Here is a 17,972-nt window from a genome sequence, read left to right as displayed (position 1 = left end):
CATTGTGACAAGACAAATTTTGCTTTAATTTAATGCTTTAAAAACGTGATCATTGATGTTTTTCTAACTCCAGCTGTTGGCTAAACAGTTTGGTTACCACTTTAAACCTCGAAACAAAAGCTAATCCCATACAAATCTTAATATTACAGTAACTCTGTGGAAAACTAAAGCAACAGGAAACAACCGAGAAGGATTAAATCGTAATTTCTATTACAAATTCTTAATTATATTTCAGAACACTCGCATCTCCTACTCGTTAATCTCCTACTCGTTAATCACCGTTGAAATCTCGAATTAATGGATTCTTCACACTCCTGCAAGCTCACAATTTGAGAAAAAATTAGCCCTCCCTTTGATGCGGAAGCTGTAGTTCATCTTTCTCCCTCCATATTATAGAACAACATGACCATTATAAACTTTAAGTAATGGTCTTCTCAAAATTGCTGGCTTCCAAGTCTGACAACATGTGATCCATCTTAATACGGCCTGTATCTCATCGGCCGCCTGAACCTTGGAACCCTCCTGAAAATGAGGTCAAGTGAGTTAATATATTCAATGACAAGGTTACTTATCAGAAACTACATTCAATTCTCTCAAGCATAGGGGTAAACAAAGTGTGATCGTGTAGATGATTCTGAAGTAATAGATACCATGCAAATCAATTACTTTACTAAGACTTCTGACTTGGACGCCATGAATGGTTGAAAAAAAAAGCTTAAACATTACAGAGATAACAAATGCTCGATGGCAAAAATCATATAGGTATAATTTCTGAGCATCAGGTGTTCTTTCCACTTCCATGCATCTAATTCCAAAAAAAAGAACGAGACCCTTACGATAAAAGTAAAACCAACAAATTATCTTTTTTCTTTCATTTCCAACAACGAACAAAGCAAGCACACTTTCATGCTTACCCATAGCCATATGGAGGATAGAAAGCAGGACCAGGCATGAAAGGCCTTCGGGAGCGGAAATAAGAGTTAGGCCTTCCTCGATACTGTTTCATTCCAGGAATATTTGTTCGTTTAGCAGAGACCTGTGAATAAATGAAACACACTTTAATTACCGTGTAGTTTATATTCATGAGCTAAATATCCACACATATATAGATATAAACCTTCAATTGACGACCATGCAATTCTGTTTCATTTAACAGTAGAGCATTTTGAACAGCATCAATTTCAACAAATTCGACGTAAGCAAACCCTTTAGGTTGACCAAACTTATCAGTCAAGATTGTAACTCTGTTCACTGTTCCACAGGATTGAAAATGTTGTTGAACTTCCTCAGGTGTACATGCATAGTCTACCTGTTGTGACAGATATATAAAAAAAGGAAAACAAAAGTTAGCCAAGATCCAGATCATTTGTTCACAAGCATGGAGAAATCATTCAGTTTCACTTCATTGAGATCACTTGTTGTTAATTGTGCATTGAAACACTTAAGAAGTTATTTAAAGAAGAAAAACAACATTTAACACAAACTATATTGATGTTTCATCTGAGTTAATTCTTATGGATCAAATTCGTTTGAATCACGTTTAACTTAACATCGGTACAATACTAAGTCATGATTGTCCTTGCAATCACATGCACATAAAAAGGCATTCTCAAGCTACACCATATGCAAAAAGATAAAACCAAATAGAAAAAAGTGGCAAAACTGTTCCCATATCCTTATCGGCCAAAGCAAGAATCATACTTTTAGCTTATAAGTGAATTTCTATCATGAAGAATTAATTGGACAGCAGGTAAGGTCAAAGATAACAATTTAACCACCTAATTTTTTTTTTATTTAAAAAACATAGGAAAGGGCTGATAAACCTTACATTACCAACATAAATTGAGCGGGAATCCACTTCCTCCTTTTCAGCTTGACTTGCAGAAGCACTTGAGGAATCTACATAGACATCTAGGAAAATAAAGTAAAAACAAATCAGTTTATTAGTACTAACAATTCATACACAAATCACTCAGTCATTTAAAAAAGAATTCAAATCAGTAAAATTAAGCAGAAATTCTCTTTCTCGAACAAGAAATGTATATCCCAATCAAAGTCAAATTTGTTAAAAAAATAGAAGAAAATATATATATATAAAAAGAACCTTGGACAGAGCCCATCTCCTTCTCAACTTTAGCCTGCATTTCACGTAAAGCCCCCGCCTCTTCCTCGATCTCCTTAAGTCTCCTTTTCATGTCTTCCAATTCCTAAAATGTCCAAAAATAAGCAAACATGTTATTCATCAGAGAAAAAACTAGGGAAAAGGATAAAGCTAAAATAAAAGAAAGGAGACAACTTTGGAGTTGGGATTGGGATCTTGTTCAAGGCCTTGATCATTGCCTTCGTAATCCTCAGCTCCACCAGACATGTCCACATCCACATCTGCATCCATTTCTCCCTCCTCTTCAGGGATCTCCCCTCCGTACACCTCGTGCTCTTGCTCTTCGTATTGGTCCATTCCAGTCAAATTGGGGGGAAATTTGGAATTAGGGTTTTACTCTTTTGTTCTGGATTTGGGGAAGACAGAGATTCGGGGCTCGGCACTTGGGGAGGCGGGACTGTGATGTGTGCTTTCCATCGATATATATTTCTTTAATACGGCGATACTAATAATGCTATTAAATAAAGGATAAAGTATACAAATGGTCCCACTACTATAAGATACTATTTTTTGAGTCAATTGACTATTAAAATTTATAAAATTATCACTTCATTATTCATTATGCTCCAAATTTATCATTTTCTGTTAAAAAATTAAAGGTCGTTTGAGCTAGACGTTAATATGCTAACTGAGATATAATAGTCATTTGAGATGATGAGATCGGATTTTAGCATATTTAAATCAACATATTAACATCCAACTCAGATTGTCGTCAATTTTTTTAACAGAAAAGGACTAGTTTGGAACATAATGAATAATCAAGTGACCATTTTGTAACTTTTAATAGTCGAGGGACTCAATAAAGTAACACCTTATAGTTTAGGACCATTTTGTAATATTTAATAACCGAGACTCAACAAAGAAATATCTTATAGTCAGGGATCATTTGTGTACTTTACCCTTATATAAATTATTAGTTAGATCTAATTAGGAAAACTACTCTGAGTTGAAAAAAAAAAGTTCATGGAGAAAAAAGTATTTTTTTTCCCAATTAGATTGTTTTTTCTTTCAACTAGATTGTTTGTTATGTATTCTAAACGAATTTCAAAAATCATTATATAGTCCAGTTTATTTTGTATGAGTACGCTTCAATCGGACAAAATTTTGTTGATATGGAGAAACATTGTTCGACCTTTAAATCACACCGATGACATATTCACCAAGAATATAAGGTGTGTTGTTGGTGATGGGGTCTGTGCAGTTTTGGGGGAACTTTTGGACGGCTGTCCTATCGTTAAAAATGGCCTTTTCGTGTATTTTCGCTGTGGCATTTAAGAAGTCGGGTAAGGTTTGTGAGTTTGGCACAAAATAAATGGTTGTTGGTCTTGGAAGATAAATATTAAAAGAGTTCTTTTTGAATGTGAGTTGAGTATATGAGATGAGTTTTTTAATACTATAGATAGTGTAGTAAACAGTGGCTTTACGGTGGATCGGTTGGTTTGGCAGGGCTCTCCTAATGGTGTTTATTTACCTAAAAGATTATGTGAGATCGTTGCTGGTGCCGAGATGAATAAGGATAAGATTTGAGAACTGGTCTGGGTTAATTTAGCTCCACCGAAGGTGAAGGCGTTCGTATGGAGAGCAGTTCTCCAGAGAATTTCGGTGTTAGTGTAATTGGCTTAGTGTGGGATTTCAAGTTTAGATTCCCATTTATGCGTGCTTTGTCGTGAAGAGCAAGAATCGTTGGATCATTTGCTCTGTCATTGCAGAGTGGCTTGGAGGGTTTGGCAAAGATGGTGTGTCATTTGTGGAATATCCAATTTGTTTGCCCTGGGAATGTGAAAAGCTTAATCCTGCTGTGGGACAGCTAATACGTTAACAAAGCTTTCAAACATGTTTGGAAGGTTGCTCTTTTTGGAATAATCTGGAGTATTTGACTGTATAGAAACGAGGTTCTCTTTAACCAAAAAAAATGTTGTGTGAATCAGTTATTTAAGATTGTTTTGCTGAGAATTGGGTTTTGGTGCAACAGCAAATGGCCCTCCTTATATCCTTCAATTCTTGACTTCACGAGTGGATCAATCAAGATCCCTTAAAGGTCTATATAGCTAAAGCGTTTCTGCAGTTGGATTGATGTGTAATTTCTATGGTGGTCTTGTTCTTGTAATGGTCGATGTTGTAATGTGCATGTAGCAGTGAAGCCAAGTCCTTTGGCTTATGATTCCTATTTTGGTCTTTTAGAATGATTTAGGAGTCGATGTGGTGGATTTCTTTGTTTGATGCAGATTGTATAGATGATCCTCGGTTGATTTGATTCGTGGGTCTCGCATGTCTAAGATGAATTCCTAAGTGATGGAAAGGGCTTGATTGTGTTTTGTTGTCTCCGTTTATGCTGATATTGTTTTGGTTGTATTGAGTTCGTAGATGTTGTTTGCTTTTCGTGCTTTATGTGTTGATTGTTCAGTGATACCTGTATTGGTTTCCTAGCTACTCTGTGGCGTATCTCTAGTAGAAATTTGAGGTTCATTTTCCTGGTATAGCTCATTCTACTATCCCACCACACAATCCCGAAAATAATGACTTTTCCGAGCGACATCATCTCCATATTGTCGAAACAAGTCTCACTTTACTCTGTCATGCTTCTATTCCATTAACTTTTTGGCCTTATGCTTTTGCCACTGTCGTATACTTGATAAATCGTATGCCAACCCCGACACTAAAAAGGGAGAAAAAAATATTTGAGACCTCTCTTAATTATTCCAATCTCAAAAATTTTGGTTGTTTGTGCTATCCTTGGCTTCGTCCATATACCGCCCTCGAACTTAAATCTCGTTCCAAACCATGCATTTTTCTTAGTTACTACTCAAAGTGCTTATTTTTATTATGATCCATCTACAATCAAAATCTATGTTTCTAGACATGGCAAGTTTGTTGAGTCCACTTTTCTGTTTCAATCATTAATTACTCACAATCCTCGTTCAGATTCTACCACTATATCCACATGGATTCATCCACCAATACAAGTCTACAGTCCACGGTCTAACATATCACCATCCAAAGTTGGTAATCAACAACCACGATGTAAAGCTCCAATACAAGATATACCCGTGACAAACCAAACTGCCGCATCTCACCATTCAATAAATGAATCTCAAATTCAATCCATCGCCTCAACAATCATCCCTCATCCTTTCCAACCCACATTACGACCAAACCATCCAATGTGAACCATAGAAAAAGATAACATTCATAAACCTATCCAAAAATTAAACCTTCATACCCAATTATCCAAATCAAATTCCCTTGAACACATAATTATAACCCAAGCTTTGAAAGAACTAAAATGGAAGGGTGCAATGTTGGAAGAATATGATGCTCTTGTTCGAAATGGAACTTGAGAGCTTGTTCCACCTGATCCTAGCCAAAATGTAGTGGGTTGTAAGTGGATTCTTCGAATTAAACATAACTCTGATGGGTCTATTGACAAATATAAGGCGTGATTGGTTGCAAAGGGGTTTCATCAACGACCAAGAGCTGATTATCATGATACTTTTAGTCTGGTAATCAGACCAATCACCATTCAACTTGTTCTCAGCCTTATAGTAAGTCTTGGTTGGTCCCTTCGTCAATTAGATGTCAACAATGCCTTCTTACAAGGTCATCTTAGTGAAAATGTGTATATGAATTAACCGCCACGATTCATTGATCGTGATTTTCCATCACATGTTTGCAAACTTCGAAAAGCTATGTATGGCCTAAAGCAAGCACCTATAATTTTAGTGTTGTAACACCTGATATCCAATCGGGACAATCCGATCCAGATACCAATTATCACATTAGTTATCTAAGTGTTTCGGTATAGATTCGCTTTTAGGGATTACATTTGAGCACAATTTGAAACAAAAATTTTCATTTATTTTTACAACATAAAGATACAATGGAAGAACATACATCGTTATTAACCGAGAACAAATTGGGATAATGCAAAAGTTTACAAAAACAACTAATCAGGCTTAGGGGTATTTTTCATCTTTTCATATATATCCTACAAAGTCAAACATACATCAATATAACATCAATAAAGGCATGATGCGAAATTACATCTCAATATGATTTCAGTCTAACTCATTGTCGAAGTTTTAGTTTTGTGTGCTAAGTCATTAATGGGAACATCTAGGTTGAAATTTCGTAGCAAACTTAATGGTGCATGCATGAACTGTTGGGAAATAAACGAGTAATTTCCCTATAACCATATTAGTGAGAATGCGAAATAAAAGTGGAAAAATAATACCCGAAATTGATAACGGAGTTCAGCCAATTTTGCTTACATCTACGGACTGCTGCAGATCTTTTACTAAAGAGAGAAAAATTACAGGCGTTTACAAAACACTCACAAGAAAGCTCTCTAGTATTGGGAGAAAGAAATGATTTTTAGGATGATTTTGAAGCTAAATGGGTTAGGGTATTTATAGTTGAAGCTTAAAGACTAATCTTGTAAATACCCTAAAGTATGCAGGGACTAAAATGTAATTAACCCTATTTCAAATATTCAACAAAATAAATAAATGCACTTAATTTGATGCCAACCTATCGAATTCGGCGCCCCCCCCACTTTGACCCTTCAACAATCTCCCACTTGAAGACTGATTTTAATCTGTCTTTACACCTCAATCAATGCAGGAGTATTTCTGGTCTTGTTACTCTAGCATATCAACTGAAGTTGAACACAACTTCAGTTTGTCCGTAGTCACCGTCTTTGTTAACATGTATGCCAAATTTTGAGCTCCACTAATCTTTTCAAGTTTCAAAATCCTATCTTCTAGAAGAGACCGGATAAAATGATATCGCAATTGTATGTGTTTCGTCCTAGAATGAAAAGATGGATTCTTCGCTAGATGGATAGCACTTTGACTGTCGCAATACAAGATATTTTTTTCTTGTTTCTTGCCTAACTCTTCCAAGAAACTTTAGAGTCAAACCATCTCCTTGCTGGCTTTCGTAACAACAACATATTCTGATTCAGTTGTGGAGAGAGCAACTATATTCTATAGTTGAGAAACTCAACTCACTGCGGTTCCTCCTAGAGTATAGACATACCCTGTAGTGCTTCTTCTGATGTCAATATTTCCGGCTAAGTCAGCATCTACATAGCCTGTCAGTATCGTATCTCTACCTTTGAAACAAAGTGCTTTGCTTTTAGTACCCCACAAATATCTGAGGATCTATTTGACTGCTTCCTAGTGTACCTTGCTCTAATTATTCATGTACCTGCTAACAGCTCCCACTGCATGAGCAATATCTGGTATAGTGCAAACCATGGCATGCATCAGACTTCCAATTGCTGAGGCATACGACACCTTCATCATGTGTGCATGTTTTTCCTCAGTCTTTGGTGATTATTCTTTGGAAAATCTAAAATGAACACCTAAAGGTGTACTTACTGGTTTAGCATCTTGCATGTTGAACCTAGAGAATACTTTGTTGATGTACTCAGCCTGTGATAACATCATAGTCCCCAAATTTGTGTCTCTCTTGATCCTCATCCCAAGAATATGCTTTACAACGCCCAGATCTTTCATTGCAAACTGCTTCGACAATTTTTGCTTCAAGTTTATAATCTCTTGCATGTCTGAGCCTGCAACGAGCATGTCATCAACATACAACAATAAAATAATGAAGCTATTGTTAAACTTCTAGATGTAGCAATAATGATCTGTTTGGCATCTGGTAAAACCACTGCTACTCATAAAGCTATCAAACTTCTTGTACCACTGTCTAAGAGCTTGTTTTAAACCATACAAGCTCTTCTTCAACCTGCATACCAAGTTTTTCTTGTCTGTCTTTATGAAGCCTTCTGACTGCCTCATATAGATTTCTTCCTCCAAATCACCATGAAGGAAAGTTGTTTTCACAACTAATTGCTCAGGATGTAGATTCACTGCAGCTACAATTTTTAACACCATTCTGATTGTAGACAGTTTCATGACTAGAGAGAAAATTTCATTGTAGTCAATACATTCTTTTTGCTGAAAACCTTTGACAACCAATCTTGCTTTGTTGCGTTTTCTCCCATCGTGCTCTTCTTTCATCCTGTAAATCCACCTGTTATGGAGCGCTTTCTTGTCTGATGGTAATTCAGCTAATTCTCATGTCTGATTTGACATAAGCGAGTCCATCTCATCTTTCATGGAAGACTCTCACTTGATTGAATCCTCCCACTTGACTGAATCCTCCACCTGCATTGCTTCATTATATCACTCTGGTTCACCATTGTCAGTCAGCAACAAGTAGTGCAAAGAAGGCGAATAACGCTGGGTTGGTTTAGGAATTCTGGAGGAGCGTCTCAATTCTGGTGTGCCTGGTTCTTCTTGAACTGTTTTAGGACTGATCTGAACATCATTTCCAGAAATATCCTTAAACTCAACAAATTCCTTTGTTTCAGCTTCGGTATGGGAGCTACTTGATTCTATGGTTGACCTGTTTTTGTACATCACATTCTCATTGAAGATGACATCTCTTCTTCTGATGATCTTTTAATTTTCGTAGTCCCAAAACCGATAACCGAACTCATCACCACTATAACTAACAAAGACATATTTGTTGGACTTGGCATCAAGTTTGCTTCTTTCAGCAGAATTTATGTGTACATAAGAAATACAACCAAACACTCTTAAGTCTGAAAGGTTTATTTCTTTCTTGCTCCAAACTTCCTCTGGTGTTCCACCATCCAAGGGAACTGAGGGACCACGGTTGATCAGGTAAACTGCAGCGTTGATAGCTTCAGCCCATAGCAATTTGGGCAAGCTGACATGTATCCTCATACTTCTGGCACGATCATTCAGAGTTTTGTTCATGCGCTCTACTATGCCATTCTGTTGTAGTGTCATGGGAGTCGTTGTCTCTATCTTGATCTCATTGTTTGTGCAAAAATCTCTGAATCTGCTGTTTCTGTACTCTCATTCATTATCAGACCTCAACCGCTTAACTTTCAAACCAGTCTCATTTTCCACCATGTCCTTCCATTTTCTGAATGTATCAAAGACTTCTGATTTCTTCTTCAGAAAATAAACTCACACATTCCTCGTAGAACCATCGATGAAGGTGACATAATATAATGAGCCTGCAAGAGATGGAACTGGAGATGGTCCCCATACATCAGTATGAACCAACTCTAACTTTTCAGCCTTGGGTGTCTTGTCAATCTTTATAAAACTAACTTTCTTTTGGCCAAAGATACAATCTTCACATAGTTCGACATCTACATTCTTTAGATCTGGCAACTTCCATTTTGACAAAAGTATCTTCATCCCTTTCTCGCTCATATGTCCAAGCCTTTAGTGCCATAAGTTTGATTTTCCATCAGCATCTGTTACAACAATGACATTTTCCAAATTTAAGGTTACATAGAGAGTATCAGTCTTCTTACCACGAGCAATGACGAGTGTTTATTTGGTAATCTTTCATTCACAGCCTGAAAATGTTGTACGATATCCTTCTTCATCAAGCTGTCTAATAGAAATCAAATTTCTTTTGAGGCTAGGAATATATCTTACTTCTTTTAGGTTCCAGGTGGTCTGGTTTGGCAACTTTAATCGGATGTCTCTTTTTTCGACAATCTTCAAGGTTTCATCATCTGCTAGATGAACCTTCCCAAAATCACCACTGACATAGTTCTCCATGATTTCTTGGCATGGGGTGGAGTGGAAAGATGCCCCTGAATCCAATATACATGATTCAATCGGACTGTTGACGCTTAAAATCATGACATCACATGTTTCCTCTGTCACGTTGGCAGATTCATGTGCGCTGGTATCTTTCTTTGGTGCTCGACAATCTCTTTTAAAGTGACCCTTCTTGCCGCAATTATAACAGGTAAAATATTTCTTTCCTGTTCTTGATTTTCCCTTCTGGATTTCGATCTGCCACGATTTGAATTTCTTTATGAAGTTCTCCCTCTAGACTCCGTGTGCAAGGCTGAGGAGGTTAATGCTTCACCCGATTCTCCCCGTCGAATTTCTTCACTCAATACTAGATCTCGAACAACGTCGAATTTCAATTTGTTGTTTCCCGACGAGTTGTTGCCTGCTGTAACAGTAGCATTCTAACTGTATGGTAGAGATGATAAGAGAATTAAAGCTCGAACTTCATCATCGAATTCAATTTCCACGGAACTCAATTGAGTTGTGATTGTGTTGAGTTCATTTAGGTATTGAGCCACTGATCCCCCTTCTGTCATCCGCAAATTGAATAATCGCCTCATCAATTGAACTTTTTTTAAGGCCAATGGCTTGTCATACATACTGGAGAGAGTCGCCATAAGACTCGCCGTGGTCTTTTCCTTTGCTATGTTGAAAGCAACATTTCAGGATAACGTCAGTCAGATAACTCCGAGGGTTTGTCTGTCGAAAAGAGCTCAGCCTTCATTCTTCATGCCCTCTGGTTGCCTTCCTGAGAGAGGCTGATATAGATTTTTCTGGTACAAAAAATCTTCTATCTGCATCTTCTAAAAGCTAAAGTCCGCACCATCGAACTTCTCAATTTTCACATTCCCTTCGTTTATAGCCATCGCTCCCACTTGAATCTGGCTTCGTTTGGATCGTTTCTGACAATTTTTGTGAACCACCGTGTATTAGAACACCTCCGTCGACAAACTCGTATCGCCGACCAAATTTTACTATTCACAAAATTCACTATTCACACGAATTCACTATTCATATAAATAGTAACCTCACAAAAAAATCGATAAAATTAACCACCAAAAGCTCTGATACCAGTTGTTTAGAAATAAACGAGTAATTTTCTTATAACCATATTAGTGAGAATGTGAAATAAAAGAGGAAAAATAATACCAAAAATTGATAACAAAGTTCAACCAGTTTTGCCTACGTCTCCGGACTGTTGCAGATCTTTTACTAAAGAGAGAAAATTTACAGGTATTTACAAAACACTCACAACTCACAAGAAAACTCTCTAGTATTGGGAGAAAGAAATAATTTTTGGGATTATTTTAAAGCTAAATGGGTTAGGGTATTTATAGTTGAAGCTTAAGGACTAATCTTGTAAATACTCTAAAGTATGTAAAGACTAAAATATAATCAACCCTATTTCTAAAATTCAACAAATAAATAAATGCACCGAATTTGACTCCCCCCACTTTGACCCTTCAACATGAACTACAAATTAGTGGCAGAACGAGGAACACTCCGAATCTCATGTTTGTATATTTTCTGTCACAGATGTATCTTATAAATTGGAGTCGATGAGAAAACAAAGCCAATATTAATATTAAAACAATAAAAGAAAATTTCTTCAAAAAAATAAAAGAAAATAAAAATAAAAATAGCAGGAAAAAGAATCGAAAACGGTGGAGTTTATGCAGCAATCTGCATGGTTCTTCTCTTTGCTCCGGTTGTAATTTTGTCACAGAGTTGACAGATACCGGCGAAAAAATCCAAAGTAAATGTTTTGTTCAATTGCGTTATCAAGCCTCTCAAAGTAAGGTCTGGCACTTTAGACCCAGATGTGGCTGCGGTCGAGGATAGCCCTAAAATCATAAAGGTGCAGAAAAATAGCGGTGGAGCTTTCAGTACCATAATGAAAGCCATCGATAGCGTTCCAACAGGGAACAGAAAACGCGTCATAATAAACATCGGATCAGGAGTTTACAATGAGAAAATTATAATTCCTCGATATAAGCCTTATGTTACATTGTTGGGAGACCCCAATAACATGCCCAATTTGACGTTTGATGGCACCGCCAAGAAGTAAGAAACTGTAGACAACACCACTCTTATTACCTTGTCTAATTACTTTGTGGGTGTTTATCTCAATATAGTGCTAAGCTTTTAGCCATGTCCTTCTTTGAATTGAATACATTGTTAACTTCCATTAATTTGTTTCTGTTTTGGATTGGCAAATATATATATATAGAACTGTTCTCTAATGCCGGACGGGAACAAGAAAGGAGCACAAGCGGTTGCATTGAGAGTATCCGGCGATAGATCCGCATTTTATAATTGCAAGATTATGGGTTTCCAGGATACTTCGTGTGATGACAGGGGCAACCATTTCTTCAAGGATTGTTATATTCGAGGCACTGTTGATTTCATTTTTAAAAGTGAGACATCTTTATTTCTGGTATTCATTTTGTAACCCAAAACAATACAACACATGAAATATATACCATATTTTGATTGGAAAAGTGGGATACAGGGCACGAAATTATATGTAGTAAATGATCCGAGGCTTACAGTAATTACGACACAAGCTAGAGAAAGTTCATCGGAGAAAACCGGCAACTCCTGTAAAAAAATATTTAGGTAGAATAATGCTTTATTCCCTCTATATTTCAATTACATCAAACAAGTCCTATTTATATACAAATAACTCCTATAACTAACTTAATAACAGAATTTTAACGAACTTAACAAACTTAACAAACTATGCAACTGAAGTAAAATTAGTTAACAGTTTCTACACTCCCCCTCAAGTTGGTGGTTGCAAAGATATCTTTAAACCCCAACTTGGAAACTAGATATTCATGTTGATGTACACCCAAGGCTTTGGTCATTAGATATGCTTGTTGCTCCCCTGTCTTGATGTGTTCGATCTGTATCAAGCCTTCTTGAATCTTTTCTCTGACAAAGTGGTAGTCTATCTCAATGTGTTTAGTTCTCTCATGGAAAACTGGGTTAGCTGCTATTTGTAAAGCCGCTTTACTGTCACACATCATCTTAGCTAGTGCCATATTTTTCAATCCCAGCTCTGCCAATAAACCCCTCAACCATACTATTTATGCAGTCGTTCCAGCCATGCTTCTGTACTCTGCTTCTGCAGAAGAGCGTGCAACAGTATTATGCTTCTTAGACTTCCAAGAAATCAGAGACATTCCAAGCTTAACACAAAAACTAGTAACAGACCTTCTGGTCATAGGACAGTCAACCCAATCAGAATCACAATAGGCAAATATCCTGCACTCACTTGCTGCACTTAGTAAAATCCCCTGCCATGAAATTTTCTTGATATATTTTACCACTCTCAATGCAGCCTCAAGGTGTGATTGTTTTGGTTGGTGCATGAATTGACTCAAGAAATGTACTGCGTAAAAGATATACGGCCTTGTGTGAGTCAATTATATTAATCTGCCTATAAGTCTCTGAAAATCATATTTATCTTGCAAGAGTTGTTCATTACTACAAACAGCTTCATCATACTCTGTTGTAGTAAGTTTCTTGTTTTGCTCTAGAGGAGTCATAGCTGGTTTAGCTCCCCATGCTCCAGTTTCTTCAATCAGCTCTAAAGCATACTTTCTTTGATTCAACACAATCCCAACTTTTGACCTTAGAACCTCTAATCCTAGAAAGTATTTCAACTCTCCAAGATCCTTCATTTTGAAGTTCTTATTCAAAATATGTTTTAGTTCTGCTATCATTACTTCACTACTGCCAGTGATTAAAAGACCATCAACATACACCAACAAAATAACTATATCAATACCTTGTTGTTTTGTGAACATTGAATAATCATACTTTCTCTGCATGTAACCAACTGTATGTAAAGCCTCTGTTAGCTTCAAATTCCATTGCCTAGAGGCTTGTTTTAGTCCATAAAGTGATTTATACAGCCTACAATCCTTAGACTCCCCCTGGCTGCAAAAACCATCAGGTAGTGTCATATAGACTTCCTCAACTAGGTCACCTTGTAAGAACGCATTGTATACATCCATTTAGTAAAGAGGCCAAGAAAAGATTGAGGCAATATCAAGGACAGTTCGAACAGTGACCAATTTAGCAACTGGAGAGAATGTATCCACAAAGTTAACTCCTTCTCTTTAATTAAACCCTTTAGCAACAAGACGAGCTTTGAAATGCTCAACATCCTCATTAGCCTTGTACTTGATTCTGTAAACCCACTTGCAGCCTATTGGAACTTTCCCTGAAGGCAGGGTAACTATAGACCAAGTGTTGTTTGACTCCAAAGCTTCAATCTCTTCCTTCATGGCTTGGAACCAAAGAGGGTTGGTAAGGGCTTCATAATACATTTTTGGTTCACTTAAATGAGAAGTAGAAGATAAGAAACTTTGAGTTTTAAAAGGTAAGTGAGAATTAGAAATGAAATTGGAGATAGGATACTTACTTGGAAGAGATGAGGATTGGTAGGATTGAATATAGTTATGTAGCCAATTAGGAGGTTTGATAACCCTAGTAGACCTTCTCTGAGGTGGACACTGATTTTCAGGTAGAGCAAGTGAACTAGAAAATAGACTTGGAGAGTAAATTGGTGAACTAGTTGAAACTTGAGGTGATACAAGAGAAGCAGAAGAGGATAGAGTATGTGAAACAGAATTTATTGGATTAGATTGTACAAAAATTTCAAGATTAAGAAAATCAGAATCATCAATAAGAGGCTGAGCAGGGAAAAAAGGAGAAGGCTTGTTTGATGGAAAGGATAAAAGAAATATAGTTTCATGAAAGACCACATCACGATTGACAAAAAAATATTTTGTATAAAGATAAAAAAATGATATAGCCCTTTTGAGTTAATGAGTAACCCATAAAAACAGAAGGAGAAGCCTTTGGGGAAAATTTGTCCTTATAGTTAACTTTGGTTGCATATCAAAGACATCCAAACACGTTCATATGAGAAAGATTAGGTGGTTTGTGATAGAAAGTTTCAAAAGGACTTTTCCAGTTAAGAACATGAGTAGGAAGCCTGTTAATGATATAACAGGCAATTAAAACGCACTCACCCCAAAATTTGATAGGCACATGAGAATGAAATCGAAGAGCACGAGCTACCTCTAAAAAATGTTTGTGTTTGCGTTCAGCAACTCTATTTTGTTGGGGTGTATGAACACAGGAGCTTTAGTGAATAATACCAAGAGATGAAAAAAGTTCAGAACAATTATCACTAAAAAACTCACCACCATTATCACTACGAACATACTTAACTGAAGTAGAATGATGATTTTTGACAATAGTAAAGAATTGTTTAAGAAATAGAAGTACATCACTCTTAAGTCTCTACAAGTAAACCCAAGATAGTCTAGTATGATCATCTGCAATAGTCAAAAAGGATATATGATCACTATGTGTTAAGATTCTATAGGGACCCCACAAGTCAATATGAATTAGATCAAATGGTTTAAGTACCTAGATGAGCTAATAGGAAAATGTAGTCTTGACTGTTTTGCAAGAGGACAAATAGAACATTGCTTAACAGAGTTATCATTCAAAGGAAAATAACCCAAAAAAGGAGTCTTATACATTTTAACAGGAGTAGCATGCCCTAAATGTACATGCCAAAGCATTGCATTATTATGAGAAGAAACAAACATACAACCAGAATCAATTTTGTATCCTGGTGAATACAAATCATAACTAAATTTTGGAGATAACAAACCAGAAACACGGTCCTTGGAATTAAACACATAGACAATTGAGATCCTGCAAAATACAAAATTGAGGGTAAAAAATGATATTGCAATTGAGATCTTTGGTGATTTTTTATACAGACAATAGATTATGATGGAAATCAAGAACACACAATACATTTGGAATAACATCAGTAGAGTTAAAACGAAAGCTACCAGTATGTGTAATAGGAACTATTTTACCAGTAGACAAATAGACAAAATTAAGCTCACATGAATTAAGAGATTGTAAACAATGGATGTCACACACCATATGGTCGGTAGCCCCTGTATCAAGTATCCAAGAAAAAAAACAGCAGAAGTAGGTGAGCATTTGAAAGCAGTACCAGTTAGGTTAACTGTTGCATCAACTGATGGAGTCTTATTCAAAAGTTCAAGGATTTGGTGATACTGAGCTGTTGTGAAGACTGAAGCAGACTTAACTGCACTGAAATCACCAGATTGTGAGTCATGATCAGACTCAGGCAACGAGGGATTGGTAGCAAGAGCAGCCTGCGGATTCTTCTTTTTTGTGAACTTGAAATCATGAGGAAATCCGATTAAGCGATAACAATTATCACGCTTGTGGCCTTTAATTTTACAGAAATCACAGACACCGTTAAACTGTCTTCGATCAGAATTTCCAGACATATTGGAGTACATAGCAGTGACTCCCGAGGCAACAGACAACTGAGCTCGTTGTGCCTCTTCTTGCACGATCATAGAGTATGCTTGATTCACGCTCGGCAGGGGCTGCATAAAGAGGACTTGACTGCGAATAGCAGAGTATGTATCATTAAGACCCATTAGGAATTGCAACAGCTTCTGCTGTGCAAGGTGCTTGGAATTTTGTTGAGAAGCTTGACAATTACAAGCCGAAAGAGGAACTAGGGCATGATATTCATCCCACAACAATTTTAATCCCGTAAAATAGGTCGATACAATTGAATCACCTTGACTTAAAGTGGCAATTTCACGATGCAAGAAGAAAATCCTCGATCCATCTACCTTGTCAAACCGCTTCTTCAAATCGGTCCAGACGTGAGCAGCGCTGGAAACAAAGATGATTACAGCCGAGAGATCACTGCTCACCGTGTTGAGAATCTAGGAAAGGACGAACGCGTTACAGCGTTCCCATTGAGAATGCAAGAGCTCGTCATAATCCTCTTTTCAGTAGGTGCCATCCATAAAACCTAATTTGTTTTTTGCCAGCAGTGTGATTCTCATAGAACGACTCCATATGTTGTAATTGTCGATACCAACCAACCGATGAGAGATAAGAATGATGCCCGACGTATCAGATGGATGCAAAAATAGGGGATGGTTGAAGTCGAGCACGGTAGTGATAGGGGTGGTTTCAGTGGTATTCATTTTGGTGCAAGAAAATTCCCAAAACAATGAACAAAGCAGGTGGAGGATATACAGGCTGAAGGAACAATTGGAGAGAATGAAAACGGCCCGAGAATGTCCTGGACTAAACTGATACCATGTAAAAAATATTTGGGTAGAATAATGCTTTATTCCCTCTATATTTCAATTACATCAAACAAGTCCTATTTATATACAAATAACTCTTATAACTAACTTAATAACAGAATTTTAACAAACTTAACAAACTATGCAACTGAAGTAAAATTAGTTAACAGTTTCTACAACTCCTTTGTGTATGAAAAAATTATTGGAACAGAAAAGGGTTCATTTTTTGGGAGGGCATAGAAGAGCAGTCCTATAGTTGTTTATGCGTACACTGAAATGACCAACGTTGTGCATCCTTTCGGCTGGTCTAGTGAAATGCAACCAGAAATAGTCAAGTAAACTAATGGTTAATGTTGATAATAAACACTAATCTTAGCTTCTTGATTAACTAAGATCATGGTTATTGTTTTTGCAGAACTGTTTACTGTGGAGAATACAAGTGCACCGGGGACATCGCAAAAGTAACGAAGCGGGTGCCATTCACCAAGAAGCTAACCGAAAACGAAGCCAAACCATTCATGTCGCTTGACTACATTCAAACCACCAAGTGGTTGCTTCCTCCTCCGAAGATTTGAATAATCCATGCCATGTTAATCAATTGCAGGCAGTATAACTTAAGTTAGTCATTGAAGCAGGAATCAGTTTTTACATGATTTCTACTCTTATTTTTATTTTTAACATTACTAATAAAAATAAATATTTGAAAACTTGAAATGAATTTTCGTCAATTTTGAGTTCGTGAAAAACCAATTCAATGAGAAGAAGGACGAGTGAAATGGGAATATTTCGATATTAATCTTGTCGCGAATGACAATTGGTGATGGATGGTGATTGACTGCACAGTAAAAAAAGTTTAGTGCCTAAAACTTAACATTTTTAAAGTTGGTGACAAATCGATATATCCATAAAATTCAATATCTAAAACAATGTCATTTGGCTATCAATTACCGTCGCAAAACGACATTTTTTTCTCCATATCATCAT

General features: G+C 36.7%; 1 protein-coding gene and 1 pseudogene across 2 annotated transcripts; one reads left to right on the top strand and one right to left on the bottom strand.

Moving 5' to 3' along the window:
* Positions 1–2,564, bottom strand: LOC120193503 (polyadenylate-binding protein 1-like). 2 transcript variants are annotated; one of them, XM_039195985.1, is made up of 6 exons: positions 2,297–2,564; positions 2,105–2,207; positions 1,829–1,911; positions 1,118–1,309; positions 915–1,036; positions 1–522 (listed from the first exon to the last, which is right to left on the bottom strand). In XM_039195985.1, the coding sequence occupies exons 1-6, from the start codon at positions 2,456–2,458 to the stop codon at positions 477–479; spliced, it is 708 nt and encodes a 235-aa protein (XP_039051916.1). In that variant the 5' UTR covers positions 2,459–2,564; the 3' UTR covers positions 1–476. The 2 variants fall into 2 exon arrangements, with proteins under 2 accessions (XP_039051916.1, XP_039051917.1); XM_039195986.1 differs by having other exon boundaries at positions 1,829–1,899; positions 2,297–2,562.
* A 783-nt stretch (positions 2,565–3,347) lies between these two features.
* On the top strand, positions 3,348–17,563 carry LOC120193568 (annotated as a pseudogene).
* The last annotated feature ends 409 nt before the right edge of the window (positions 17,564–17,972 follow it).

Source organism: Hibiscus syriacus, unplaced genomic scaffold, assembly GCF_006381635.1.
Source record: "Hibiscus syriacus cultivar Baekdansim isolate YM2019G1 unplaced genomic scaffold, ASM638163v2 tig00116996_pilon, whole genome shotgun sequence".
Classification (NCBI taxonomy): domain Eukaryota; kingdom Viridiplantae; phylum Streptophyta; class Magnoliopsida; order Malvales; family Malvaceae; genus Hibiscus; species Hibiscus syriacus.
The sequence above is the reverse complement of the archived record's forward strand: the minus strand, read 5'-3'. Positions and strand labels throughout refer to the sequence as shown.